This window comes from Nyctibius grandis, chromosome 4 (assembly GCF_013368605.1).
Source record: "Nyctibius grandis isolate bNycGra1 chromosome 4, bNycGra1.pri, whole genome shotgun sequence".
Taxonomy (NCBI): Eukaryota; Metazoa; Chordata; class Aves; order Nyctibiiformes; family Nyctibiidae; genus Nyctibius; species Nyctibius grandis.
Genome location: NC_090661.1, coordinates 27,808,948 through 27,836,917, shown reverse-complemented (window position 1 = coordinate 27,836,917; position 27,970 = coordinate 27,808,948). Strand labels below are relative to the sequence as shown.

General features: G+C 48.6%; 1 protein-coding gene across 1 annotated transcript; it reads right to left on the bottom strand.

Annotated features, from left to right (window-relative positions):
- Positions 1-139: 139 nt before the first annotated feature.
- On the bottom strand, positions 140-27,924 carry ARHGAP1 (Rho GTPase activating protein 1). The gene is made up of 13 exons (XM_068398205.1): positions 27,852-27,924; positions 22,508-22,691; positions 21,617-21,709; positions 11,244-11,331; positions 10,868-10,999; positions 10,283-10,369; positions 9,551-9,649; positions 8,710-8,817; positions 7,397-7,473; positions 5,656-5,733; positions 4,997-5,125; positions 4,718-4,821; positions 140-4,018 (listed from the first exon to the last, which is right to left on the bottom strand). Exons 2-13 carry the CDS (start codon positions 22,644-22,646, stop codon positions 3,839-3,841), a joined length of 1,314 nt encoding a protein of 437 aa, XP_068254306.1. The 5' UTR covers positions 22,647-22,691; positions 27,852-27,924; the 3' UTR covers positions 140-3,838.
- Between the last annotated feature and the right edge of the window lie 46 nt (positions 27,925-27,970).

Sequence of the window (27,970 nt, the reverse complement as noted above, 5' to 3'; positions counted from 1 at the left end):
CAGAGTTACTCACATAGGAGGCATTTCAGACTCACTTTCCTCCCTCTCTGCACGGTTGTGGCTGGCAGCGTAGCCAGCCCTACTTCTGTTTCTTGTAGATGTGCCACAGCTGCTGCCACTTGACAGACACACCTGGATCTGGGATTACATTTTGATTTTTATTGAAATACAAAAAGTGAAAACTGTGAAATATAAGATTGGTGCAGAACAGAAGGAAATAAACAATGTGAACCGTGAAAACCCCAGCCCTGCACCTGATGAATGTCAACAGAAAAGAAGGCAGGGAACATCAGCAACAAAAGCAAAGCCAAAAATTTTGCACAGGAGCCCCTGTGCATAAAAGAGGCAACGTGGACCAAACTGGCCCTCAGCTCTCTCTCTAATTAGCAAACATTGCCACAAGGCATCCAGATGGCCCCAGCCCCCACCTGCACTACCCAGAAGCTCTGGTGTGAGAACACAGCTTGGGCCAGTGAGCAGGGAGTGAGCAGGGGCCACTAAGACAGCAGGAGGCTTAGCACAGGGGAACAGTCTAGGTGCTAAAAAGCAGAGGGCTGAAGTGGAACAAGTACCCCCACAGGGAGAAATGGCTAATAGCTAACCTGAAAGATGGGAAGAGACCCTTGGGCAGCTCTACAGCAAGGAGAAAACCGACAAAGACCAGCACCCTAATCAGATACTGCCCCCTGCCTATATGTGGCAGAGAAACCCAGCCCAGCGACCGCCCTGCCTGCATGAGGAGGCTGACCAGGTGAGGAGAGGGTTTAACCCCCTGAGCCTGGCAGATGCAGGCTCTGGTGGCCACCCACCCAGCACAGGCTGCAGGCAGGCCCAGGCCAGTTCCTTGCTCAAGTCACAGGAGGGACATTTCAATACAAGGCATTCAGGAGGGCAGATTGCAGAAGCAAAAGCAGCCCTGGTTACTGTGCCTGCTCCAGGGCCGCCAGGCAGCTCCAGCATGAGAAGGAGCAGAGGAAAGGGGATATTTACACCATGTCCTTTCTGGGATTTGCCAGCACTTTCCCACCATGAGCAGTAGCAGCTTCCTGAACACCCTCCAAATCTGCTCCCTGCAGGCACTGAATTGGAGCAGGCTTTTATCCCAGCCTGCAGGGGATGCACCAGTCTCCATTTTGCTAAAAAAGGAAACATTATTTCAAGAATTCACTTAAAAAAAAAAAAAAAAAAAAAGACACCCACCAAAGAAACTCCAGCCAGAACAGGGACACTTGCAGCAATCCCTGCTCTCACCCTGGAAAGGAGCTAGGCTACCCCAGCACTGCTCCTCTTGCTACTGGGCAGGGAACCGGTCCTTGCTACTCTGCAGGGCTGGAACACGCCACACTCCCCTGGGAGCTGGGGCTGTGCGTAAGGCCAAGGCCCCATGCCCCGGCACACAGGCACTTCCCATTCCAAGTTGCCAACCATGAGCTTGTCTGTCCCAGGAGAAGTTAGCTGGGTTTGCCTTTCCTCTAGGGAGATATAAGCGAGGGCACTGTCAGCTGCAGATACAGTATGAGCACCAAGTCTACCCCCATACTGAAGCGTGCACAGAGCAGGGTGCCTGCAGGGGAAGAGGGGCTGCACTGGGCTCCCTCAGCCTCCACGCTCCTCCCAGGCTGTTCAGAAAGCCTTGCCTCTTAAAACAAACACTGGGGCAAGTATACCTCTCTCCACACTGTCCATCCCAGGAGATTACTCCTCCACAGCACATCAGCCCTGCTAACTTGCCCTAGCAGAGATCACAGGTGAATTAGCTGAGTATCTCTACCTCCAAAATATTTATTTGGTTACCACTGTGAATTGTTCAGGCTGAAACAATTCATACCCTGGCCAAACTGGGGAGACTCCTACTCTGGGAAGAGGGAGACTAAGCAGTCTTGTAGCCTCCACAGGGGAAAGTCCCCCAGTATCTGGAAGGGATCAGACCCAGCCCTCTCCTAGAACATCTCTTGCTCCAGCCTTAGTAATCCTCAGTCTCTTGCTTGCTGTTTCCACCCACATGTTGTTGTGCCTCCTCTGAGCCAGCTGGCTGGACCTGCGCTGCCCCGCAGAGCTGCCTATGTTCACACCCATCCCCATTCCAGAGCTTAGCAGAAAGAGCAATTTCCATAATTCCTGCAGCAGATGTCACTTATTTTGATTACAACTGGGGCACCGACCTTTAGTCAGTGTTTAAAGGCAGGCTAAAATATTATGAAAAAGCAAATCCTATTTAGCATCCAATAGCTTTTTAAAAATTGGTTCTGCTTGGTCCAAAGAATTTGTCCCCATGGCCAGATGCAGCAGGGAGGACTGGCCCAGGCATGCAGGGCACAAGGTGTAAAGATATAACACACCAGTGAAGCAAGGCTAGAAGCTCCGTACTAACACCCTGCTGAGCCCAGGCTAAGGAGAGGGATCTCTTTTAGCTCAGGTAACGGCAATGCTGCAACAGAAAACCAACAGTAATGCCCTAACTGCAGCTGCTTTGGGAAGGTGCCAGGCCCACCCCACTCTGAGCCTGCCTTGCAGACAACCCGATCTCTCCAGCTGTGCCCAGGGCATACAGGGTGCATCTGACCAGGCTTCCATGGTAGGGTAGAAGGAAGGTATGAACCGAGGAGGAGATGGGTCAAAGGCCCTTGGCATGGAATAGCTGTTCCCCCACAGCTTTGGCACGAGTGCTCAGCACTTGGGCAGAAATTTGTAATCCAGACCTTGTGCACTCCAGGGTGAGGGTTAGCCCCAGTCCCTAAACCTTCCCTCAAGGCCATGCTCTCTGTTACACTGTGCTGGGGTAAGTTCTGCTCAAAAAGACAACTAGCCAAGGCGGTCTGTCAGTGAGCACAGATACACATGTCTGACAAGAGGAGAAGAGGCCTTGTGCTGCTGCCAAAGGGAAAGGCAGTGATCCTCATAGTGTTCAGCAGTTCAGTGCCACCAGGGCACTTGCCCCTGCCATTCAGGCTCACCAGCTGCCAAAGGGCCCCAGCCAGCCCCTCTACACAGCCAGGTCTGGCATGAACCTTCCCAGCCAAGCTGGAAATGCTGCTGGAGGGACAAACATGCCTGAGCTGGGTAACTATGGGAGGCACCTCACCCACTACACCCCAGCAAACACTGAATGGTATCTGGAGTGGGTGACCCCAGAGGGGTTTGGGCTAAATTCAGCTTCCTGGTATTGGAGTCTGACAGCTAAAATTCAGCCCACGTGCCGTGAGCCTGTCCTTCACTTGCCTGCCAAAAGCATGGGGTCTAGAGCAGTGTTTGCAAGTGCAGGACATGCTGCTACCTGAAGCACAAGGGCTGCCTGGCTCCCTTCCCTGCTTTAGGTGCCTCTGGGGAAAGGCAGGATGCACGTTCAGTGCTGAGAGATGGCACTCGCAGCAAGAACTCTGCCACAAACCCCAGCAAGCCTGCCCTAGCCCAGACAGCCCAGCTGAGGCAAGGCGGGTGAGCTGGGGCTATTGGGAGCTTAAATAAAAAAAGGTCTTTGCTGAGGAAGGGACCAGGAGGGCAGAAAAACTTCATATGAGGGAAGGAAGAAAGGAAGGCAGGTCATCTGATAGGGCAGCAGACTGGTGATGAGCCCTGGAGGAGCTGCACAGACTGGCAGATGGGTTAGGACTCCACTCTCAGCAGCTGGGAGACCAGCTCCCCTCCCCATCTGGAGCAGCAGGTCTCCTGCTCGCTTACTTACACACCTTCTCCACCATCTCCACAGCCCTCGCTCTGCTCATCACCCAGAGGATCAATGGTCCCTTTGCACTGGAGACAGCTTGGTCACAGCTCCAAGACAAGGTGGGAAAGAAGGTGGGAAGATGGGCACAGTGTGCTGGTGTGGGCTCGCCTGGATTCAGGCCTCCACGTCCTCAAAGAGCTCCTTCTGGTGGTCCAGCAGGAACTTGGTAAAGGTATTGATGGGGTTGATGGCTTTTAGGGTGATGGCTACATCTTTGGCCCACAGCAGATTTGGGCCAAACACAACTGCCAGGTTGGTGTTTGTCATCTTGTTTCTGTCGCTGTGAGCAGAGACCTATGTGGGAAGGAAAGAGACCATTGTGAATGCTACAGAACCACACAGCAGCTGCCCTCTACCCTCCCCAAAGCCAGAGCTGACAGACTCCCAAGGGCAAATGGGAGGAGAGAAGCTGAAGGCCCAATGCCAGAAGATGGGTGAGGGGAACACACATGACATCCAGCATTCAGGAGGTGAGGAGCAATATCTTGCCATTTGCCACTATGGCTTACGGCTTAACCACCAGGCCATATCATAACAATAGAACTAAGAGCATTGTCAGCCAGTATCTCTACAGTCCAGATCACCACTCAAAACAAAATTATCTTCCCTCTTGCTAGAACAGCCTTGCAGTGGCTTCCCTGGCAGCAGAAAGTTCTGGAGGGTGGATCTGAGACCACTCTTCTAATCTAATCTTCTACTTGCGTATTTTGCAGTTGTACCTCCACCCTGGGGAGCTTTCAGCCTCCCTGGTACAGACCACACGGGCTTAATGCCCACCTGCACCTCTCAGTGTTATGAGAAGCAACTGCTTAGACCAGTTCATCATGATCATTCTTGATCGCTGTATAATGAGAACATAAGGTAAAGAAAGGCAACTTCCTAGCTTGAGACTCATTTCCTCTCAAAGCAAAAAGGGATCAGGCAGTCAAAAAGCTGACACAAGGTATCAGCAACTGAACTAGAATACGACTGCCCACCTTTGGAGCAGCTCACCTGCACCAGAAAGGCTGTCAGAAAATGGAGCACTTGGTAGTTTTCTTCTGGCAGAGTCTGGAGTGTTTTACGAACAACATCCACACGATTCACCTCCTCCACACCTAAAAATCAAGAGAGACAGGAAAAGCAGGTCCATGAGGAATCCTCAGCACCCACCCTGATGAAAGCCCTGTTTGCAGACACAGGGTATCCTATGCAAGATTGCCCCCACCAAAGATATCTTTGCCCTTGGCCAGTGCAACATTCAGGGAGTAGCATACTCTTGTTACGACTCACTTTGGAAGCTGACAACATGGCTGTAGAGGCCAAAAGTAAGGAGGGGCTCAGGTAGCTCCCTCAAGAAGGTCTTGAGAATCACAGCAGGGAGGTGGACATCTTCATACTGCTGGAAATCTACAGGCATACCTGAGAAAGTAGAGCAGAGACTCAGCGCTCACTGGCCAAAGCAGGACCTCCTCCAGACAAAGAATGGGACATGGTGGCCAGGGCCCAGAGCTAGGGAAGCTGTATTTTAAAGAACAACACAGAGAAGGTACTGAAGCACCACATCTTCTAGCAGAGTGGAAAAATGCGCCCCAAAAGCATATGCAAAGCACTGCTGAATCCAGCACTACATCTTCAGAAGTCCTCAATGACCAAGTTTCTTCAGTCCCTCCAGTATAACCAGACTAAGATTGTATATCCCACCCTGAGAAATGGAAATTTTCAGGAAGGAAAAGGGCAGCGAGGGGAAAATGTGTGGGAAGGAATACGCTTTCCACACAGCGGAATTATCAGATGCTTCTCCCTTGCAACTCAGGTCATACCCTGATGGGGCCTCACCTAGAGGCCTATTGGAGAAGGAGAGGAGCCATGATAGACTAGTTCCAACACAGTTCCAGTTGGACAGTAGTAGTTAGGGAATGAGAGGGGCTCTGCTGAGTTCAGGCACTTACCCGTGTTGTATTTTTGCTGGACCTCCCTGACAACCTGTGTATTTGCTGATCTCCGGAAAATCCCCTCTGTAGTAAGAGCTGTGAAGTGAGGGCAGATGGAGAAGAAAGATCAGCCATGGGAGAGTCTCTAAAAATGCTGGTCTTAACAATCATAAATCCATGCTGTGGGGCGTTCAGACAGATGTCAACAAGTCCTTTTTTCAGGGTACGGCAATTCTTTCTGCTTCCACTACCAGGCAAAGGATACAAGGAGCATTTTGCTACTCTCATACAAGTGGGAGTATGGATAACTGGAAGAAAGAGGTCTCCTAAGCCCTGCACAATGTCTCTTGAAGGTTAACTCACCTAGGTCGGGCCTTTACACCTTATTCTAGACTGCTGTTGTTCTTTATCACAGAATCACAGAATCACAGAATGTTAGGGATTGGAAGGGACCTCGAAAGATCATCTAGTCCAATCCCCCTGCCGGGGCAGGATTGCCTAGACCATATCACACAGGAACGCATCCAGGCGGGTTTTGAATGTCTCCAGAGAAGGAGACTCCACAACCTCTCTGGGCAGCCTGTTCCAGTGTTCGGTCACCCTCACCGTAAAGAAGTTTTTCCTCAAATTTAAGTGGAACCTCCTGTGTTCCAGCTTGCACCCATTGCCCCTTGTCCTGTCAAGGGATGTCACTGAGAAGAGCCTGGCTCCATCCTCTTGACACTTGCCCTTTACATATTTATAAACATTGATGAGGTCACCCCTCAGTCTCCTCTTCTCCAAGCTAAAGAGACCCAGCTCCCTCAGCCTCTCCTCATAAGGGAGATGTTCCACTCCCTTAATCATCTTCGTGGCTCTGCGCTGGACTCTCTCTAGCAGTTCCCTGTCCTTCTTGAACTGAGGGGCCCAGAACTGGACACAATACTCCAGATGCGGCCTCACCAGGGCAGAGTAGAGGGGGAGGAGAACCTCTCTCGACCTACTAACCACACCCCTTCTAATACACCCCAGGATGCCATTGGCCTTCTTGGCCACAAGGGCACACTGCTGGCTCATGGTCATCCTGTTGTCCACTAGGACCCCCAGGTCCCTTTCCCCTCCGCTGGTCTCCAACAGGTCTGCCCCCAACTTGTACTGGTACATGGGGTTGTTCTTGCCCAGATGCAGGACTCTACACTTGCCCTTGTTATATTTCATTAAATTTCTCCCCGCCCAACTCTCCAGCCTGTCCAGGTCTCTCTGAATGGCTGCGCAGCCTTCCGGCGCGTCAGCCACTCCTCCCAGTTTTGTGTCATCAGCGAACTTGCTGACAGCGCACTCTAATCCCTCATCCAAGTCATTAATGAATATATTGAATAGAACTGGTCCCAGAACCGACCCTTGCGGGACTCCGCTAGACACAGACCTCCAACTGGACTCTGTCCCACTGACCACTACTCTCTGGCTTCTTTCCTTCAGCCAGTTCACAATCCACCTCACTACCCGATCATCCAGACCACACTTCCTCAGTTTAGCTGCGAGGATGCTGTGGGAGACCGTGTCAAACGCTTTACTGAAATCGAGATAGACCACATCCACAGCTTTACCATCATCTGTCCACCGGGTAACATCCTCATAAAAGGCTATCAAGTTGGTTGAGCATGACTTCCCCTTGGTGAAGCCATGCTGAGTGCCCACAGCACTCTAGATGGTAACTTGGGTGGAGGAGAGGCCACTGACATGGAATTAAGAGGGGCTACAGCTTCCCCTGAACACTTACCATGCTCCTGCAAATGAGCAATGGTGTCTCTGACCACCAGAGGAACAGGAGACTGATCAGGGCTCTTCTCCCTGAGACTGCGGGAAGAGACAAAAGGTTACAAATGACTGGTCCTCCCTGCCCTGCATGCAGGCCCTGAGTCTTGAAGTTGTCTACACAAGCTCTACCACAGAGGATCTCGCTATCCCAGCCCCTGGCTCAGCCATTATTCCAGCCTTCTCTCCTCTTCACCCATCATGCTACATCGTTCACTGGAGCAAGTATGAGCTCATTACTACACCACAGGAATATTTCTCTATCTTCTGTAAAAATCACAGCCTGTAGATACCAGGGCAAAGGGGTTCCCAGAAGGCAAGGCTGCTAGTTATGAATCAGGTGAAAAGGGTTAAGCTTCCTTTTTCCTTCCCCATAGGAGCAAGGGCAGAAAGAAGCTGACACATTAGAGAAATATATATGGGATAAGTTTACCCACTCCACTCCTGCAATGGAAGATGTACCAACCCAATGGCTGTCAGGGAAGACCTAGTGATGCCAAGGTGTGCACTGCCACCCTCACATTCGATTGTCTATACCACTGATAGCATGGAGCTGTTCACCCCTCTGAGGCTACTAACAAGCTCAGGCACACAGCACCACGGGGGCTACATTTGGAAATACTGTGTTGAAGCTGGGGAATGTGTTCCCAGATTGCTTCAGACGATCTGTCTGGCCACACAGTACTGGCTCCTCCCTCATTCCCCAGGGAGGCAAAATCACACTCAAAGTTAAAAATACCTTCAACACTTAGCCAGTATCACTAGCCCTTGCCAGCGTCTGTGTTTGCTCGTGTCACCATACAGGAAGGGGGGCTGGGAATCAGTACAAGGGTGAATAGAAGTGCTTTTAAAATAGAATTTATGATATGGAAAAAAACTAAGAAACAGATCCGCAGCACTGCTCAATCAAAATAGCATAGCCCTAAAGAGACCTCCATCAGCCTCCTACAGACTTCCTTTGCTTAAAGGAAGTTTCCAGTGGCATAAAGCCACCTCCATGGCCCTTATTTTGCTCCTCCCTTAGTGACCCTTAGCTGCAGAAACAATCTCATCCTAATTTAGATACAATCTAGCTGGGGAATCAAGAGGGTGGAACTAAACTGAGTCAGTCAGGATCTGGCCATGAATGCAGAATTCCTCAGAAGAATGATTAAAGCTTTGTAGGAAGTCTGAACTGCAAGAAATTTTACAGCCACTTTTGCTGCTGTTCAGTTATAAATACAGTGACCTCATATCAAGCAAGTCAGGGCAAAAGCAACACAATCCAGAGATACTCACTACTGAAGCGAGACTCCAAACTGCTGGTTTGGCAGTGGTGGGCGCGGGGGTGTTGGTTTCTGGGGCACTTGTGAAGGTTTCTGCAGGGATCTCAGATATTCATCATATCTGTGGCAAAACACAGACTAGTAAAAAGCCACTCAACCTCCCAGAAGAGCACGAAGCGAGCGCTGCGCACGACCCACTGCACACCCACTGGTAACAGCTCCAACCTAGCATGGTTGATTCCACCTAGGCAAAAACAGGACAGGCAGCTCTGGAGCACAGAGGCAACAAGAACAAACATCTGGTTGCCAGAAAAAAGGCAGGGAGAAAGGAATATCTATCTGGAATCAGGAGCTGGAGTAGCTAAGGATGACAGACAGCGTGGGCAGGAGGCCAGGACAGCACTGCTTGTGATGAGACACTTGCATGTGTGTTTGTGGGACAGGGAATCAAACTGGTTGGACTGAGATTGTGGCAACTTTGGGAAGCCCCAAAGACAAGCCGAACCGGGCAGAGTGAGCAAGGCAGGTGCCAAGATGCAGCAGATGCACACCACAAGCTCCAGGTCAGCGTTAAGGTCAGCAGCTTGCAGAAAGCCCCTGAGGGGTGAATGGGAGAGGCAGGACTGGTGCTCCACTGGAGGAGGATTTTTAACTCAAGGACAGAACTGGGCACTGGGGCCAAGGGCACACAGGAAGGAGCATGGAGAGAAACAACAGTCTTTAAGGCAATTTGTCACCACTCCCTCCAAAACCACTGCCTCCATGGAACAATCTCTTCCTCTCCCTTGCCATTCCTCCAGAAAAGTCCCCTCTCACAGAGCCCTAAGCAAATGGGAGACAGGCAGCATTCTCACTTCAGCACTTGGCTTGGGATCCCCAACTGTTCCAGCTTCACATACTCCTCCAGCTCACTAAGGAAGTTCACATAAAAAATCTTTCGTCCAAACTTAAAGCTGAAAAACAAGAGAAAAGCAGGTATGTGAGGAATCAGAAAATCCAGTATCAGAACGGACTTCTCACAGGCTAGGAGAGCAGCGGTCTGCAACAGACATCAATGGGGCAAAGGGGCAGGTATGGCTGAGCAGCAGAGATGGCACCCACGTAGGTCTCCAACTCCATATATTTTACCAGGAGATGCCAAGACTTTCCAAGTCACATTAGAAGCCCTAGCAGCAGCAGGCGCCCTACAATGCTGGATTTCTCCTTCCTAAGTTTAGCAGTAGGCTAGAGAAAGTTTTGTTTTCAATCATTTTACAGAGCTAGGATTTCAGCATCAACACAATGAATTTAATATAATTTGGACGGATACTCTCACTTCCTTTTTCATTATTAGCAGAGCCTGCAACACTTCACTTCTACTTGGCTGGACAGAAAGGGAGAAGCACAGAGCTGCTCACTCTGTAGGTTCCCAAAGCAGTGCTTCTTGTGTCTGAATATTTCTGAGCTCAGAAACTGGAGGAGATAGCATAAGGTGAGAGACTCCAGGGCTGGCTCAGCAGCCTGGGCTCATCTTGTGCCCCATTGAAAATGTCCCATTATTCCCCTGCAGAGTGAGGACGTGGATGAGCCTCTGTAGTGCTTCCTACCTGATCAGAGGCTTGAAGAGAATCAGCAGGGTCTTGATGAACATGGTTGGGTGCACAATGTACAAAGCTTTGATGTTCTTCTTGTACCTGCCAAGTGAAGCTAAGTAAGAATGAGCTGCACTTTAAGCAGAGGAACCAACCTTTTCACAAGATTAAGGCACCCTGGGTGCTCCATTCCTTTTGCACTGAGCCTCACCACTCCCCAGCACCCATGGCCTCTGCTCTCCCATACTTCGTAGCTGTATCAGGCCACTCGGCAGCCTAAGGGCATGCTCTACTGTATTCCAAGATTCATCGAGAAGCAGTGAGCAGCCTCACCAGGAAACAACAATTATACTTGGGGCTGATGCACTTGCACTGGGTCCTGGTTTTGCTGCTTGCCTGTTGGCCTAAAGGATGTAACTACAGAAGGAGCTGTTTATCCCATGATTCAGCCTGCATTAAACAACAACCCACCTCCATAAGGAGCAGAAATAAGTGATAGTAAATTATGATCACCAAGCTACATGAGGGGCCTGGTGAAGATCATCTATGTTAGGCTACATAACAGCATGTTATATCCTTGCTTGCTACAGCCTTACTCACTTGCGATCAAATTCCCTGTAGGCATCCCGCAGCCAGCTCAGGGATGGCTTGTTCTCACTGGTCAGGCCATGGTGCAGGTACACCAGTGTGTAATCACTCTCCACATACTGGTCCAGTGTGAATTTCAGATACCTGAGAAGCGACAACCGAGTGAACTCACTTCATGCTCTGCCACAGAGAAGCTCTTCCTCCCTTTGGGACTCATTTTTGTGTGCCATAACAGAGGATTTGCATCCCCAGCAATGGAGGTAAGCACTTTGGGAGGACATGTTCAGCTAAAGAAGCTACTGCAAATAGATCTGACCTCAGGAATCCAGCACCTGAGAATTACGTCAGGCTTAAGAAGTTAACAGCAGCCTCCTAAGACACTACTCACCCCAGCAGTTTCACGTGATCAAGTTGATGACTTGGGGGCATCCGGCAGGCACTGAACAAAATGACTTTCCTTCCATATTTGTCATCACCTGCAGATGAAATGCCACAGATTACAGGGAGTTTAAGGACTACATTGTGGTCTTGGCAGCAAGGGGTAAACAGAGAATGGGAAACTGCCATGACAAGGCAGAAGTCTGGATTGACACAGCTGCCAGCAAAGCTAAACCTGATTTTCAGCAGAGTTACCACAGGCCTAGTATGGAAGCAGAAACGTGAACACCAAGGGCCTGGCAAGTCAACAATGCAAATGGAGAATAGAGCCCATGCTCCAGCCCTGAAAGAAGAGGAAGGATTGGAAGCCAGGATGCCTCCAGGCACGTAGGGATAGAGGTCTCAAGTACAAGGCAGAGTGCTCAGAGCATTAATCCTGCAACGCTGTCCCTGGGCACTGCTCCTGATGCAACGTGTGTCCAGGGAGGCCCAGGGAAAACTGCCCCTCACAGGCACAATAATCACTCCTTCTGTCCTGCACACAGTCCCAGACTGCTTATGGTCTGGTGCATTTGTTTCTTGCTTCACCTGAAGCTTAGTCCTGCACACAGAACAAAGCCATTTCATACCCTGGAAACCAAGACATTCCTAGAAACAGGGCAGTCCTAGCCACATCCCACAGATGAGAAGCAAGCATCTTCATAAGCCTCTTCTACAGATGGACCAAGTACGACTGCTGGATTCTCCAGGGGGATTGTAGAACAAGCTGTTCACTGCTTCTTAGATTTTCCATGCACTGAGATATTTTTCCAGCCTGAGCTGGAAGGAGATGCGAAGTGCAGCACAACAAAGCATTCTGTGTAAAAACCCAGCAGAAAACAGTCCCCATCACACTGGAGCCAAATAACCCATAAAGCACCCTCATCTCAGGAAGGACACTCCCAGTCACCACTTGAGGCTTCAGAGACAACAAGCCAAGTTTTCCCCAAAGCAAGTCTTCATACGTCAGTGGACTTCTGCCAGCAGAGATCTCAGCCCCATGAACACAACCCGAGCAGACGGGCATGGACAAGCTTAGCAGACATGCTAGGGGAATTGAGAGATTTAGGTAAGAACGAACCAGGTCACAAATCTTTTGGATGTACAAAGTTTGAGAGAAAGTCTGGTTCTCTCCCAGAGACGATACCCAATCCATTTCCATAAGGATGACTTACTTGTTAGCACCAGTGGAGATGAAATGGTTCCTTTAGTGCGAAGGGTTAAAGTCTTCCCATCTTTCTTGCGACTCGCCCTGCTCCAAGAGCTATGTTTTCTTGTCAAGCAAAAGGAGCACAGGGCAGTGGAAAGGGCTACTGAGGTTATACTCAACAACACTCTCCTTCCTCCCCTACAGCACAACCATCTCATACAGACCACAGCACAGAAAAGCAGCAAGGATCGCTACTTATGCAGGACAGCCCTGCAATACGTCGTTCCTCTTGAAATGTATCATTTTCCCCACACTGATTTACAGTATTCAGAGTGTGCAGCCATCTTCTCACCTTTGCAGGGGCTCTGGCCCTCAACTACTGCTTGGTTACACTTGTCGTGGAACAACTGAGATCTCAAACTGAACCCTGGCACAGCAAACCTGAAGTTTCTGGGAACACCGCCTGTTAGTAACAGATGACCACTTGCTGCTGCAAATGGCAGCTAGGGAACTCACATACACCAGCCATGACATTAAGATGCCACTAACACTCTTACCCCCATCCTGGCCAGAAGAACAGATTCTCTTGCTACTTGTTCACTTATATTTTTCCCTCGCAAGTCCTATTTCCAAGTCACTCACCAGACAATACAAGAGACAGAATTTACTGATGCACACAAGCCAGAACCTCTACAAAAGCTAGGGACACTGAGGCACTAGGTACAGACCAGAAAAGGGGTGGCATAGGCCATCACATTGACATATACATGCGGAGGTAAGGGGCAATCAGGGAGGACGCATGACCCAGAATGCAGGACTAGAAGTGATGCAAGGCTCATCTGGAAACAACCTGATACAGTCACAGCCAGGCCACAAGACCAACATCACATTGCATATCCCACGGTAGCCCACTCTCTGCTTAGCCCAGAGTTTCTTGATAGCTTGCTATAAGCTTTAGGGATGAACCTAATGCACATAAGCTGTCTATAAAACAGAGGTGCAGGCTACAAAGTCCTGGGCAGGGAACATGGCATATTGCGACTCTTCCCAGTGGTCCTGAGCCACTCGTATGTCTCCATCTGGAAGACAAAGGGTCCTGCCTGCACAGAGCAGCAAGAAGATGGTACCATCTGAGAATCTGTTGAATTTTATAGTGATGAAAGAGAATGGTCAGAAAGACTACAGATCTTTGCAGATCATAGCTCTGTGCTAAAGTCAGTTAACTGAGAAGCTGCGTTTCACACCAGAGTGGATGGTCTGAGGGCCAGAAGCAGATTGCAAGCTTGATCAAGGAAGGCATTGGTTGTGAAGAACTGCAGTACAGCACCATGTTCGTGCAATGTTGTGGGTGGCCACATACTCAGCTCAGGCTCCTGGGCACTGATTTCCAGACCTGACAAGTCACGAGTCAGGAACCATGTGTAGCTTAAACACCTTCCTCTGGAATGACATGAAAGCCTATGGCATGGCCTATGCAAAGTCTAGAATCTCGTTCCTTATATAGCCTTGGTAAAAAGGTCTGGGATTGCTGGTAAAGAAAAAAAACGCACAATCCATGATTCTGCCAAAGGGGAGATGGTATGTTTTCCCTGGAAAATTTCCAGGGCCAAGTACACCAAAAGATAATCTACAGTCCCCTGGATGACTGAAAAAGGAGTGCCCATTTTACCTTCCAAATCAGAATGAATTTATGCCTGAGACCTACACAGGAACCAGCATGCCCATTACTGAGTTCTGGGTTTCACTCCAGTTTCGTCACACTGAGCTCAGCCTGACAACACAGACACCTTCAAAACAACCAACTGCCAATCTTGTTTTCACCTGACATATATCACATCAGTCTGGTTCCTCCAGACATGACAAAATTCAAAATTCAGCATCAAAGCTGAAATATCAGTTGTTCCAATTTATAAACAAGAACCTAAAGCCCATTTGGTGCATTCTTGGCTGTCGGAGGAAACTGCCTGCAGGTGGCCTCTCTGCCTTCAACTGAACAGATTCTTATCATGTTTGATCTTTCCCAGATGCTCCATCCCTTGTACTGTTTGCTTTCCTGTTTGTAATATTCATCTTATGTATCTAGGTTTTCACCCCTTGTTTGCAATTGCAAATAGCTAAAGTTTCCACTGAACACAACGACAGACCATGAGGTAATCACTCAGCTTCTCAGGCTGTCTCCTACCTCTCCCAGATGAGGAATGCTCAATAGTTAACAACAAACCAACAAAGAAGCAATTAGATACCATTGGTACTCACAGAGCACCCCAACAATGTGCATACCTTTGTGAGTAAGTTCATACATAAAAAATATTTTCAATCTACACTGGAATTAAGTTACCTCCCTATAGAATGTAAGTCAGATATATTTTTTTAACAACAAAGAGCAAGACAGTAGCCAATATGCAAAGCCTCTCCAGTCAAGACAGCTTCTCATCTAAAGAGATATTAACTTGTAGCGCTGATGGACACACTAATTCTCCTGAACATTGTTATGTTGCTTTTGAGGCCCAAACTCAGTTTTTCCTCTCACCTGAAGAGCAGCGCTTCCAGTGCACTTCTGAGACAAGGGGCAAGGAACATTATGGCTGTGGTTCCAAGCCATCAGTGCAGGACCATATTTCTAAAAGGGCTGAAGTTTAAACACTGAGGCTAATGTTTCAGATTGAAACCTGCAGCAATACAAACATATGAGAGCAGAAATTCCTATCAAGGTAGCAGTACTGTCCTGAGACAGGACTGTCTGTTAAATGAATCTATACAGCCGACACAGAAAATACATGCTTGACTTGCAAATCCCGCTATGTATTTCTAGGTATTTCTCCTGAAATATACCTGTTAGCCTTTATGCCATAACTGGAGGCTGTCATACTACTCACTGGCAGCATAACTGAGTTCCAGGGACCCTGCTCATTCCTACCTTCATCAGTTACCCTCCGCAGAGGGCCCACCTCCATGAAAGATTCAAATGGGAATATCCTGGTACTTTGATACCGAGAGGATGCAGACAGATAAAACTTGCCACCAAAAGCTGGTGTTATTGGTAAAACAGCAAAGTTAACAGAGTTCACAGTCAAGGAGAGGACACCACTACATAATTCTGGAATGCTACTGCACAAGTTTCACAAAGCTTAGCATGTTTATCAGAGCCACTGTCAGTAAAAAACTTCTCTAATGTAATTTCAGGTTTCTGCCAAGCTTATGACACAGCTGGGCAGTGTTTAAGTATAGTAGGTTTTAGTTGCCTGTTAAATTCAAAGTGGATTTAGCCCCTCAGGAAAAGAAGGTAAGGAGCTCAAAGTAGAAGTATTTCAATACATGACACCTTCCACCTAGATATTCCCAATATCCAAATGCTGTCAGAATCATAAAGCCTTACCAAGTGACTACAGCTCTAACGGATATAAAATATACCAGAGGGCCAGATTAAAGAATGCAAAATGGGAGGCTGCCTGAGAGCATGGCAAATGGGGGAGAAGAGTCCACGTAGTGGGGCAGTGAGGATCAGCATTTCCATGGACTGTGCGAAGGTCTTGGCCTGCTGTTCAGAACAGCAGAAAGAATTTCACACCAAAAGAAGTTTTCATCTACATTGAGAAGCGTGAAAACATCGGCAGCCAAATTCTTAAGGCTTGGGACTGAAGTTCAGAAGGTATTAACAAATGCTCTCAGCAAGCACAGAGCAATCTAGCACAGCTTCAGGCTAGAATGAGGAACAAGTTACCAAAACACAACATCTCTGCAGCCAAACAGAGAAGAAATATATAACAATTGCTTTCAGCTGGAGAATCCAGTTTAAGCACCAGCTGCTTAGCACGTGAGCGCAGCAGATGATCATATGAAGGAACAGGAAGCAATCCCAGGATGAACTTCCCAAGCACACGTGACAACGAGGTAAATCTGAGTTCAAACTGAACTGGTCCACGCAGGCCACCACCATGACAGAAAAGGAACAGGATTTACACTGAGACCCAAGAGCCCCAAAGTGCCCAAAGTAAAACCCACAAGCCAAATTTGGCTCAGATGATTCTGCTGTGCCTGAGGCAGAGGTGCAGCCCTCAGACGACAATTTTGTGCAGCCTTTGGACTCCTGAAAAGTTGCAAGTGCAGCCTAAGGCTGAGCAAAGTTTGGGCTCCCCTGAGACAGTCCACCTACAGGCCACAGTCATGCTAAAGGAATACCATAATCTACAATACCAAATGTTAGTGCCACAAAAAATCTACCTACCTGGTTGGGCCCCATCAAGTGCACCCTGGTCTGGAGGAACAGAAACAAAGTTATAGCAAGCTAAGCTTCGCACCCTTTCCAGAAAGTAATCTTGAGTATAAACTCTCAGAGTCTAGCCAGGTTGCTGCTGGGATGCATTTAGTTGCTGTCTTGCAGCAGTCAAGCTCCTTCTATTTCATCTTTCTCCCAAGCTCCTCTCCGAAGCAACCTTATCTAACAATTAGATGTGGTATCAGTGATTCCAAAATCTCTTTCTTGAATTTGCAACTAATTCTGTATAATCATAGTCAAATTTCTGGCCCTTACTGTTACACTTCCCCTACCACCAAAATGGCAACTGCCATACTGACACTTTTAAAATGGTTAAACACAACTAATTCTGAATGTCAAGGTCCTTTCAACAACTTCAGAAGTGTAAAGAGATGGCATCATACCGTATGAATAACACATCCGACAGACTGTTTTGCAAGAAGCTGAAGATGGGGACAATTTAGATCTTCAACACACCCATAGCTTTAAAAAAAAAAATAGTAGATTCTGAATAAAAAAAAAATAAACTGCCAATTAGAAAAAAGAAAAAATGTTTCTCTGGGCAGGGAGGGGTCTATGAAGGCATTTATTGCCATGCCCAGCCCCCTTCCATCACTCCCACAGCTATATACTCAACAGACCCACATGGGCCTATCAAGACAGGAGCCTGAGCAGAGCAGGGCTCTAGAAGGAAACTCTCCATTCCCTTGGTCTCCCTTAGAATCCCTTAGAAACTCTCCATTCCCTGCATCTCACATGTCAAAACATGGCGAATAAGCTGGGCTTGCTTTGGATGGGGCCAATTCTACAGAGGCAACTCACCATTCCATATCATACAAATACTCCTTAAAAAAAAAAAGTCAAATCCAGAAACTACATCCAAAAGCAGCAGAAATGCAGGCACCCTGTATTAATGGAGCCAATAATAATGTACCATACTGGAAGGGAAAAGGACTCTTGTTATCAGAGGCCTTTGCTGAGCCCATTAGCCACCAAAGTCACACTGCAACATACTTTCAACACAAGTTTTATCTGCAACTTCTTCCTTTGCCTGCTTTAGTGAAACAATAGCTACTGGTGCTCCAAGATTGATTTTACCTCCCCATGTCAATGAGCAACAGCAAACCATCAGCACTAGTTACAACTTTGGCACCTGCAGCCAGACACAACGCTTTTCAGGTAGGTTTGGTACCAGATTCACCCACTGAAAAAAGATCCACTGTTGAAACTGCAGTTTCACTCTAGTAACAACGCAAGAAGGTACACCCCCGGCTCCCCACCTTGCTTTCCCACTTCAACCACAGGTCTTACACACACTAGCATCACGCCTTCTCTGCGAGGGCAGTCCGGTAGACTGCCAATTAATGGTGTGAGGCAGCAGATTTCCCACAAAAACCAGCAGAAACATGCTCTGAGTTTCAGTAAAGCTTTGAAATCACTGGGCAGGGACTACATAGCTGAAGCAAATAGTGATGGCCACTCTCCTGACAACTGCTACACCAACTTCTAGCCTCCACCGCAGCAGAAAATTCATACGCCAGTCATATGTTAAGCCCCAGTTTTCTTATCCCAAAAGGAAGAAAGCCAGTTATTGTGTAAAATGGGAATGCTGATGCACCTCAGAGCTATAGGTATGCATATTGACCACAAAGGTGAGACCAGGATTTCGGATTGGGCAGAAAAACAAGGTAAGAACACGTTGCCAGAGAGCTGTCAAGAGCCCTCCTCTTCCCACACAGCCCCAGGTTTCCAGTAGGCACTGCCATCTCCAGAGACCTCCTTCAGACTGTTATTAACTATCTGCTGTATTCTTGCAATTCAGCCTCTGCCGAAATTCAAGGCCAAGATTATGTCACCCCAGTCTGCCTCAACCCCAAAGGAAATGGAAGCAGCACCTTTGCCATATAAGAATTAGCAGAAGGATACAGAAACTCCTGAACGTAACAGAAATTTGGGATAGTTCCTCAACATCATTCAACCAGAAGCCTACATTTCCTCCGAATGCTATGTGATGTGAGCAAGGAAAAAAACCACACTTTGCAGAAGCGGCTGGTGCAGTGAAATCGAGCTGCCTCTGCTCCAACTTCCAGCCACGTGTAAAGACAAATTTCTCCGCTATAACGGTCACAAAAAGAGGAACTCAGAGTCAAAAAGAGCACAACCACACAGAGACCTCTCCAGAGCCTGCATAAAACACTCCAGAAACACATACCTTAAGGCAGGTCTGAAAGGACCTTCAGAAAAGCATTGAATCCCAGAACAAAAGAAGGTTTCCCAAAACTAAAATACTCTGATTCATAACAATGCCACGGTACTCCCTCAGAACTGTGGCCTGGATGCCTTTTGCTGCCATCTTCCTGTGACACAACACTGCACGGGACAGTAATGACATGCCTGCGCCTTCCCCATGGACAGCCTCTTCCAGGAAGGTCCTAGTCTCCAGAAGAGACAGAAGCATAGGGCACAAAGAAATTCCTGCGCTATTTTTAAGTGAAAAACAAAACCAAACCCCTTATTTTTCGAGCAAATTCTGCAAAATGTTTTTAAATATTATTTTCCCTCTTTAGCGCAGATAGCCAGAATATTCAAATCCAGCATGCCTTGAACCAAATCAGAAATTACAGTCAGCTAGAAAATGAATGCACTAACTTTTTGACATCAAAACTGGGCTTTTAATAAGTTACTAACACCATGCACCCATCCTGCATGGAGCAATTACTTTTCTGACCACACAGGATAACCCTGGGACCATGGAGTTCAGCCCGAGGATGGGAACTAGCCGCCTGCTTTTGTCTCAAAATAGCATCATCATCACAAAATATATTTCAGGGAAGGCAGGAACAGGGTTATACATCTGCTTTCTGCTCTCAAGTGCAGAACAGGGAAGGACACGGAAGAGAAAGCTCATAAATCAGCAGAATGGATATAACTACCCTTGATCTGCTGCCATTTGCTAATGTTTACAAGAGAACCGGGGTGGAGCTATTTTGTTTCAGGCTCAGCGTGGCGAGCGTTTATTGCACCTGAAAGTGCTGACAAGCACAACTTGTCAGTAGAGCCAGCTCCAAACAGTTCCATTTTAGTCCTCCAGAGAGATTTTGATTCTCCAGGCTACTTCTAATAGGATTTTTCCAGATTTTCCCAGATTGTTTGCCTCCAACGACAGCCCAGAGAACATTACCCTGTCTGATTCTCCAAACAGTTAGTGTTATTAATTATTGACCAAGAAAACTGAACAAACAGCTTCACCCCAGAGCCCAGATTACAACTCAAGCCCCTTTGATCAACTTCATAAATCCTGCTTCTACGAGATGAGACACTAGCGAGTCTCAAAACTACATGGCAGCAAATCTGCTATCTGACGCTGTGCTACTAGCTCTTCTGATGCCCAGAAAGGCATCGCACCACAGTCTGTGTGTGGGATCATCACAGACTTACAGATAAACCAGCTACTGGTGAAAAGTGGCCAGAAGCAGCCAACAACCAAAGCTCCTCTGAGCTGCGTCTGCACTATACAGAGACACGTCAGGGACAGAGCGCTCACTAGAAACACAGATTTAAACCACGACAGGGAAGAGATCTCTTTCACAAAGCAGGCACACCTCCCAGTCAGCCATCATACCACCCCAAAATCCTTCCAGGAAGTTAGATAGTTCTTCATTTGCTATCCTAGACAATGTGTTAAATGGCTGCTTTCCAACAGCCACTGAGGCACACCTCCATTGGAGTGATATTCCATTCAGAAAGCTTGTGAAAAAAATATCATGTAACCTCGGAACAGAAATCCCGCAGAAAGACTGGTGCTTACGTCAGGAGGCAGCACACAAAGTATATCCTTGGTTTGGGCTGACATTCCAGTCTTATCAACATCTCTGATCTAAACTCTCTGCTAAGCACTTTGTCTGAAGTGAACAACAGTATCATTTTGTTCCCCAAAAGATGTAACATGAGAAAGAAAGCTCATTCTAGAAGACAGCCCAGAAAAGAATGATGTCAGGACAACTCTTACCAAGGTAAGTGCCTGAGAGTCTTCCCTCTGTGGTTAAACCCGGCTGCAGAACAACCCTGAATCAGGAGGAATCCAGCTTGTGCCTCTGCTTCACTGCAAATTCATATGTGGGGCAGGGACCAAGGTACAGAGGAATGGCAATAGGAGGGGTAGAAGGTGGCTATAGATAACCAAGGAGGAAATGTGAATCAGGTCACAACAGGTTGAAGAGGCGCTTTTTTTTTTTTAAACAAGGAACGCAAGACAAACTGGGATTACCCTTCCCCCAGACTTACCACAGCAACCTAAAAATTACCCCCAGAACTCTTTCTTATGGAGGTCCCAGCAGTAAATCGCAAAGGGTTAGTGTAATTAAAATAATACGGGTAAGAGAACCACACAGAGCAAATCCAAATGCTTGTGACCCTGAATGATCAGGTCTTTCCTTGCAGTGGGACATAGGCTTATTACCCCTATTTCAGGTTTCTGTAAATGCTGTTTCTGGACACGATGGCAAGCTCTGGCCATTCAGATATAATAGAGAGCTGCCAGACCTACTGTGGATTACTCAGGCAGCTGAGGACCTTGAAGCTGTACTGCACGACTAGGTAATTTCTGTGGCATTACCATGCAAAAACCAATTCTTGTGCTCAGGATATAGTCAAGGGCCACATCTAAAACAATTCAGCAAAAGCAACCAAGACCCCTAATGATATAATCAAGACAGTAAGAGCCAAGAAGGAATGCAAATGTAACCAAGGTCAATGGAAAATTACACATATTGCAAACAGGCAAGAAGTTTGGTGCTCCTTCTCTTTACAAGGCCAGCTGTCATTGCCACTTGGGTCTGGCATATAGCAGATGCCCCCACAATGTCCCCCCACCCATTAGAAAGACTCTTCCTCAGCCCAGCTGCAAAGACATCAAAGGAGAAAACAGAAAGACCACTACCTGCTACTTCCACAATGTGGTGCCTGGCGATATCATAGTAGGGATCATCCCACTGCAGGTGAGTGATGGGCTCAGGGGAGCCTTTGGAGTCCTCTGCACAAAACACATGGAACAACAATTAGAAGAAGGGATCTGGAGCACCTTGGCTAGGGGTACAATAGAGAGAGAGGGATAAGAAAAAATGGCTCTTCAACATGGGAGGGACTAATGTATGCATCTGTCCACCTCAGAAACCCACCGTTGAAATTCTGAGTGGGCAAGAGCAGCAATGACTTCAGAACAGACCTGTCAATCCAATCACGTCCAAACGTGTTCCTCAGGCTGTACACCCTCTCAAAAACAACTGTTTAGATGTGTCACAAACATTCACAAAGGCCAAAACCCAAGTGCCAAGGCCACCATCATGGCTTTTTAGAGCAGGAGGATCTTAACATCGTTCCTTAATGGATGGCTGTCCTATATGCCCTTGAGCTAATTTCCCTGACCTCTTTGGGCAGCAGTTCATAGCACAGGATTTCAGAGCATCAACTCGGATCTCCAGCCCCACCTCCCACATGGAAGTTCAAGACCCTTTCACTCAGGAAGGCCAAACTATCCTGCAAGAGGCAATAACAGATGACACTCAAGGACTTACAGCATGTCTGCACTGTCAGCACCAAAGTGCAGGCAGCCACAGGACTGAGAGAGTATATTTACATCAGCTGGCTCTGAGCTTTTTAGCACTGTTCAATGGCAGGGCTAATTCAGTTGGGTGTGGTGAAAGATTAATGTGTCTATAAAGCTTTCAAACGGAGCTGGGGCTCTCTGTAGACGTAGATATGACCACAATGCTGTGAGACAAACAGTTCCTTTTTGGCCAAAACACAGACCCCAAACAAGCAGAACACTTACCTGATCTGGGAAAAGCAGGGGCTTCATCTGCTGGCCAGCTCTTATCATCTATGGAAGCCAGTTTGAGCTGGCTGAGGGACTGGTTGGTATCATCCAAGTTCAGGTCATCCTGAAGTTCTGAGAGTGGGTCTGTAGCCATGGTCCCCAAATACCGCAGTTTATTTTGCAACGTCTAGAACAAGGACTGCAGAGATTGCTAGGTGAGACACAGAGATCACAAGTTTACCTCCCCATAGAGGCTCTTCCTCTTCTCACTGATTTTCCCCAAATCCTCCCTTATTTTTACTTATCCAGAGATCATACTTCCCCTCCCCCTTAACACAGGCAGGAACTACTCCTCCTCCAAGCCAGGAGCACCAACATATGTCTGACATATGTCAGATTCTTTCATGCCAGCTGCTATCAAAAGGCGATCAGGAGCCTGTACCAACCCTCTCAGCAAGCCTCTGCTTGACCACAGCTCTGTCCAGAGCAGTTTCTCTCCAGAAACAGAAGCAGCAGCAAGATGCTGAGGAAGGCGACAGGCTACACCAGCCCCTGCCTGACACACTCACTGTACCAGCTCTGAGCTCCCCCTCCCTCCCAAGGGCTTGGCACAAAGCCCAGCTGTTTCCACAGTTGGCCCAGTGCTGGAAGCTTTCCCAGGAATCACCCCTCCTTCTCCCCATAAGGGAAGGCCACAGCTCTCAGCAGCACTGAAGTGGGTGCTTCAGTGTGCCAGGATCTGAACACAGAAGTGAACAGCTTCTTAAAACAGGATTTTGTAGGCTGAGCTAGTAAGACAGTGAGAACAATACACATACAACCCTCATCTCTTTTCAGCATCAGCCAGCAAATCCTTTCTCCTACATGACAGCAAGCAGCAAGGAATCATCTCTTTAATTTAAAGCCATATTGCCAGGATGAGTATTTTTCACCAAGTATGCCATAAGACTGAGGAGACCAAGGAATTAAGAGGGTCCAAGAAACAGATAGCTCAGTGTGTTTGCTGTTGCTTGCAAATATTTCTCACTCTCACCTGGAGCAGAAGATACATCAAACCCAGGACTGAGCTAGCACAGCGTATAGCACCTCCTAAGGGTACCAGTTCTTAGGGATGGCCCCTTAGGAACCAGCTGTTATCCTCTAAAGTCAGCATCCTGGAAATAAGCAAGGAAACACTAGGAAGGACAAGTACATAGATCTGGATTGCTCACACAGACAGTAATTCAGCAGCCCACAGGCAGCAAGCCAAGAGGAACTGAAGCAAAACAAAATGACACCTTGCATCAGCAAGACTCTCTGTAACGCTCTTTCTCAGACAGGCTTGTGCTTTTTTTGCATTACAAGGAGGGCAAAGGGTTCAAAGATGATCTGAGGAGGCACAACGCCTTTGTATGGAAAGATTATATTCACAGTAAAGCTATTTCCTTTAGCAGAATGGAGGGGGGCAACGACGTTTTGCATCTTCCATCCCTAGAGCTTGAATGTGTATGTTTATCCAACGATGATGAAAGAGTTACTCACATGTCAGCACAGAGAACAAAAACTGTGAGAGACTGAGCATCGGAAGGCGTCACGTCCATGCTCGGGGCAACACTTGCGACCAAGCTTGGGGATGCATTTCAAGAGTACGGGAAATTGGATATTCAGTGTTTGTCCTCTCCCTCTGGATCACTCCATGCTTACTACTTTGTCCTCCCTTATCTGTTACCAGTATACAACCAGTTTTCACCTCTCTGGGGCTCCCAAAGGGCTGGGAGCTGTTGCTAAGCACATGAAATTAGATTCCTGAAATAGGAAAGACCAAGACATGTAAGGGCAGCAGATCACCAAGGCAGCATGGCAAACACACAGGGTCTGACCACTGCAGCCAAGCAGAGACCCCAGCAAAATTATTCCCTGCCCTCCAGTGAGGGCTGCGAGAGCTGTCTGACCTCCTCTGATCTCAAAAGAGACAAGGAGCAAGAAATCAAGTTCCCTTGCACCGTGAGTTCATGCTGGAACCACGCAGGAGGCGAGCCAAGGGACGAGGACTCCCCTCCCCTAGCAGCTCATGTGATTTCTATGGTAACACCAGGCACCAACTCTTATGACTCAGTGTGCTTAAAGCATTCCCCGCTGCAGCTCAGCAGCCCCACAACCCGGCACCCCACGCTGAGGAAGCATCCACGGCCCCCCAGGGCAGCCCCTCAGCGTTCCCAGCTCCCAGAGACTTCCCGGCTCTGTAGGGGACAGAGGTCCTAGGTTCAACTGCTGCCATCCATTGAGATGCCTTTCCCGTGAGATTCTCGGGGATGCCAGTAGCAACAGTGTCCCCAAAGCGAGGTCCTGAAGCACTTAGGGACCAAATCCAAATCTTTCCACAGAGCAGTGACGGTACAGCCATAGGGCCAGCAAGTCACCAAGCGTCCTCACTTGTCCCTACACGGATCATGACTTGGCTTCACAGTCAACTTGCAGTGCTTGATCAGAGGCAGAAGAGCTGCTTATTAGAGAGCACTGGGGGATTTCCCCTGAGGCGTAAAATTAATCCTAGGGTGGCACCATGTGGAAGAAGGAAGTTGCCAGTAGGATCCTTACAGTTCCACACTGGAAAAAGAGCCCAGTGGACAGGGCTCTTGTCAAAACCTTCCTTACCCCTTGGAAAGGCAGACCGGACTCCCCAGATACCTCCACGTGCTTTTCACAGACAGGCAGGCAGCTCCATTCCTTGGCTCTAGGTTAGTGCTTCATGGCAGAAATGTTAATGGAAGAAGGATCTAGAGCAGACGACCTCTTAGATTTCAAGTCCTTCTTGTGAACCTGCTCCCACAGAGCATAAGAAGGCTTTTGCAGAATTTTTGCCAGCCCTTTCCCAACAGTGCAAAAGACAAAAGCACGGGGTCTCACATCAGGTAACCCTAGAACAGTTTAGAGAAATATAATCCTCTAAATACCTGGGAACTAGCAGGCACTGAGAAGGAAAGACCTGGAGTTAGGATATAAGAAACTACTTGGGGATCTTAGTATAAGGGTATACATTTTACTTCCTGACAGTGCAGCTGCATGAGATTTCTCCCTGTGTACTCAGAAATGACCCATAAGCAGGACCTGTCATCGAGCAGAAAGTCCATCCTGTATCAGTATAAGGGAGAAAAGGTTGTCAAAAAACAGCTTTTCACCAGACATAACACAACTTAAGAAGCCCACTTGTCATAACATTTATCTAAAACAAGATGCAAGTGACACACCTTGTATAGCCAATCATACGGAAAAAAAAATGATATACCTAGATTTAAAAAGTAAAAAGTCTATTCAAACATTTAAAAACTAAAGACTCACACTTGACATCAGAAGCATTTACTTACTGCCAGGCTCTAAAGAGCCAACTATTTCCATTTTTCCAAGTATTTAAGTATGTTTTCTGTACCTACACTGGTTAACCTGAACACGCTGTCTAATAAAAATTTACTTTCTTGATAACAGAGATATGTGCTGTAGAACAGCACGTTCTGCTGAAGGAGAGAAACCTCAGCCCTTTAAAATACAATTTTCACACAAATTCTAAGCTGGAGACTCTTTACAAAAGGTCCCACCAGAATATACCCAGGGAAGACAGTTCACTTGTATCTACGAAGCCTTGGTAGCTGCTGTTCACGCAGACTATTTCTTTCTGCAATTCCAGTTTCACTACTTTTCCATCACTTATTTCCAAGCTGCACCTCCACAGCAGTTTCCTTTTCCTGTTCTTCTTCCAGACGTACTATTAATTCAGAAGTAAATCTACACATCAAAATATGTCCATGCATGTATTACCACGCCCTGGACCTGTACTTACACACAATAAAGAATTACAAAAGCCAAAATTCTCCCCTGTCCAATTAACAAGCAATGCTCAGGCCCAAAGGAATCTCAGTTCTGGGGTGACTATATTATTTTTCTGACCCTGCTGCCATCTGCACCTCCTCCCAGTTTCGTTTTGTTTGGACAAGTGTCTGTCCTACTGTACACATCAATCAAGTCCCCGCACTTTGCTACAGTCTTAATATCAACCACATTGCAAAAAAAGGAAGCAGTTACTCGGCAGCAGACTTCCAAAGTCCTCACTCGCGTGAATGAGCCCCAGGACTGAGACCCACTGAGAAAGTCCAGCCCAAGTCTTCCCTCACATCAAGACGGATGATACCACCGAGAGCATCACTACCCTAGTATGATCCTGAAAGAATCGAAGGGTCAAGAGCCAGACCAGCTTTGTCTGGTGCACTGTGACCAGCTCACTCAGGACAGACACACTATTGCTTGGGGAAACTCTTTGGCCCTTCATTATTGTAACAGCTTTTTAAATGAGCAGCCTTCCCTCCCCAGTCATCTCAAACCCTTTGCTGAAGGCCACCTCCGTGCCCGCTGGAAATCCATCCCAGCTAGCAATCAGCCTCCTTTTAGCGGTTCTCTGCAGGGTCTGAGAGCAAAAGTGCGGAGCTCAGCTTCCTCCCTCGGAGCCGCAGCACAAAGTACAGAGGCTGCTATAAGTGCTGTGCAGGATCCACCCGACACACGCGGAGCGTGCGAAGAAATGGGGGCACGCGCAGCACTACAGGGCCTGCACCTCTCCTCTCCACCACACCTCTGATCCTCTCCCATTCCCTTTAGACTGAGCTCCTCTGGCAACCGAGAGCCAACTTCAAGATCCAAATAAGAGACTCAAAGAGCTGCTATTCACGCTGTTAAGAGAGCCCCAAGTCCCCATAGTACATGCCAGCTGCATAACGGAGGGACGTTTACCAGCCCCTGCTGTCAGGCACCAAAGGGGAGGCAGGTCACCCACCCCCCCGCAGCATTCTCACACCGGCCGGTGCCGCTGGGGAGGGGACAGGCCAGCAGCCCGGGCTACAGCCCAGCTCCGTGCCCCAGCTCCAGCAGCCAGCCACACCGCCGACACCAAAGATGTGGCTGAAACTCCGCGGCCTCCGAGCCCTTGTCCTCCCCGCCCCGGTGCCGGGACCGCAACGCCCGCCGGTGTCCGCAGCGCTTTACCGGCCGGGCTTCGCCCGCCGCGCCCGGCAGCCTCCCGCGGGGTGGGCAGCGAGGACCCGGGCTCGGCGGCTCACGCAGAAACAACCGCCTCCCCGCACGGGGCAAGCCCGGCGCTCCCCGGGCTCGGCAACACCCGGGCAGAGGGGTCGGGGGCTCCGGGCCCAGCCTCGGCGCGCCCGCTCAGCCTCAGCCCCTCCGCAGGGCCCCTTCCCCGCTCCGCCCCGCCCCGGCAGCGCCCGGACAGGCCGCCGAGCCCCGCGGCCCGCCCCGGGCCCCGCTGCCGCTGCTGCTGCTGCACGAAGGGCCCGACTGCGCTCCCCGGGCACCACGCTCCGGCCGCCACCAGTACCTGCCGCCGCCGCCACCACCCCCGGCTGCCGCCCGGCCCGCCCGCCTGTCAACCCCCCGCAGGCATCCGCCGCTCGCCGGAAGCGCGGCCCGTCGCCGGGGGAACACCGCCCCGCCCCG